General features: G+C 39.9%; 1 protein-coding gene across 1 annotated transcript in view; it reads right to left on the minus strand.

Moving 5' to 3' along the window:
• LOC106531204 (cytochrome P450 2F2) overlaps positions 1 to 1,260 on the minus strand; it is a gene marked incomplete at both ends in the record, with an annotated part of 4,498 nt that extends 3,238 nt beyond the window's left edge. Inside the window, 3 exon segments of the mRNA XM_014026983.1 lie at positions 709 to 841; positions 999 to 1,106; positions 1,192 to 1,260. Of these exon segments, the coding sequence (XP_013882437.1) occupies positions 709 to 841; positions 999 to 1,106; positions 1,192 to 1,260 (310 nt within the window).
• Between the last annotated feature and the right edge of the window lie 1,344 nt (positions 1,261 to 2,604).

The following is a 2,604-nucleotide window of genomic DNA, read 5'->3' on the forward strand; positions in this document are numbered from 1 at the left end:
TGTATGAATATAATATACAAGTTTCACTTTTTGAATGGAATTACTGAAATAAATCTACTTTTTCATGATATTCTAATTTTATGACCAGCACCTGTACATACCGGCCTCGACTCAAACTACAGGAAACCTGCCCCTATTTGGACTTCATGACCCACCATTGCCAAGCAACATTAGCCCCTCAGTGTTACTAATGCTAACACTATGCTATAAACAATGAGCCATTGTAGGTCAGGGAACACAAATCAACTAGTTTCCCTTGGTTTGTGGAACACATTTACCAACACCGCCCCATAAATATATCATCGCAAAAAATGCCTTTGATTGAGTTGGTCTTGAGTTTTAATAACAGCACCAATTTTCTTTCCAGGACTGTACTCTGTCAAACCACCAATGATCATCACCTGCATGGCTTTGTTTAGAAATTATAATCTGGTAATCTTGCAAAAAAGCACAATGTGAATACAAAGCACACCAAACAAACAAAAAAATTAAACGAATACAGAAAAAAAGTACTTTTAATCCAGAACAAACAAGTGGACAAAAGGATTTTCCTGTTGTGAATACACCCTTATTTTCTTTACTTCAGAGCAGCCTGAATGTGTTGTAGTCTTATGAAGTGGTTTAGATCAACAGATTTTGATTCTTGATAAACTTTCCTTTATTCCCCCTGTGTTGATCTGAAAGATGAGAAATGTCCTAAAGATTTACCTTGGACCTGAGGATGGTTCATGAGGTACAGAAACCCAGTCAGGAGGGTGTTGGAGGTGGTGTCAGTTCCAGCAAGATAAAGATCAAACGTGATCCTTCTGAGCTGTTCCTCAGAAAATGAAGAATCTTCTTTCTGGACAGAATGCAGAGAATATTGTAAGAGAAACAAAATGTAAGATTTGTGATAACGCTAAGTCAGCATCCAGATGTTTTCCTGGTTTTAGTTTTTCTATACCTGTCTCACATTCATCAGCATCATGATGTTGAAGTTTTATATTGTGTTCACACACCTGTTTATCCAGTTCATCCAGGTAGCAGTCCACAAAGTCTCGAGGTTCTCCAGGGGTCCTGGTACTCTTGTGCTCATTTACCAAACCATTTGAAAAGTTTAGAAACATCTAAAACACACATCACAGATTTAATTAATACTAATAATACGCAGACTTTATGTTGGGTTTTGAGTTTAAACTGTTCATAATTTACCTCCATGTTCTTAAAGGCCTTGTTGAAGGGCAGTGGCAGATAGGAAACAAACGGAACAGAGTCGTACAGCTGAAAGATGAATTATTACAGATTCAGTCAAAGTGTGGTTTGTTTGTGTGCATGACCTGCTCTTAGACCTGAATAAGAAGAGTCAAAACTAGAAGAGTTCCTGGAGAAACTTCAAAGAGGTCTGCCTCATGGTGCATCATAATCTTTGGGATTTTCTTTGACTACCACGACGCCAAATTTCAGATCAGTATGTCTTTAAACTGCTGCGCAATCTGGGTGCCATGTTGAAATACACAAACTCCGACATCTCACAAATAGGGTTGGGAACCGAAACTCGGTTCTATTATGGCACCGGGGCAAACATCCTTGGTAGTAGATGGACTGAAACACATCTCTAATTTCGGTGCTTTATTTCGGTGACTCAAAGAAAACTGTTAATTTGCGCCCTCTGGTGTTCACTGTTAACAGTGACAGCCTCGGCACACAATCTCCACGGACTCTCTTGTATGCGGTTTGACTCGGCTCGGTGTCAACCCAATGTGCCTCTCCAAGCGCGCTCCACAGCCGCGCTGTCTCAGAACCTCCTCTCCAGTGGTTCAGGTAGAAGCGAGTACAGCAGCTATGATTTTAATGTCAGCAGAATTCTGCCCGTGGATTAACTCTTGGATTGACTGACAGAAAATTTCCTCCTGGAGAAAGCTGCTTTTGTTTAGGAATTCGAGCACGCAGCGTGACACAAAGACATGGTGAAATAAAATTGCCTTTTTGAAAAAGGCAGAACTTGTAAACACTTAATCGAAAAAGGTGAAGGAGACAAAGCTGAGCAGATCACGGGAGGTTTTAAGCAAACTGACTGCCCACGGTTACACAAACACTTAGCTAAACAGCACCGTGATAATAAATAAATAACAAAAATGAAGTCCGAACGGTGAGAACACAACAGCTTTTTTTAAATTTTATTTTATTATTATTTTTAACACAACATCTGAAACCGCTGCAGACGGTCTGCACATTATCACACCCACTGCGTGGAGACACACGGACACTGAGCAGAACTGACCCGACCCAAAGTGAATTGGGTTCATGAAGAGGGGCTAAACAGGTGCTGCTGCAGTTAACAGTTATTTATTATACAGTATATTAGTCGAGATGTCGAAAGCAAAACGGTCCAAAGTGTGTTGTCACTTTACAAAATAATATGCAGAAACTTCCACCAACAACAAATACTTTAAGACTAGTTGGTGCAAAGCCAAATTACTAATGGTTTTAAGTTAATAAGTTGGTCAATTTCAAGTTTGACTTTGACTCAGAAATAGTTATTGCTTCATAAACCTCTGTGTGTGTGTGTGTGTGTGTGTGTGTGTGTGTGTGTGTGTGTGTGTGTGTGTGTGTGTGTGTGTGTGT

Source organism: Austrofundulus limnaeus, unplaced genomic scaffold, assembly GCF_001266775.1.
Source record: "Austrofundulus limnaeus strain Quisiro unplaced genomic scaffold, Austrofundulus_limnaeus-1.0 Scaffold606, whole genome shotgun sequence".
Taxonomy (NCBI): domain Eukaryota; kingdom Metazoa; phylum Chordata; class Actinopteri; order Cyprinodontiformes; family Rivulidae; genus Austrofundulus; species Austrofundulus limnaeus.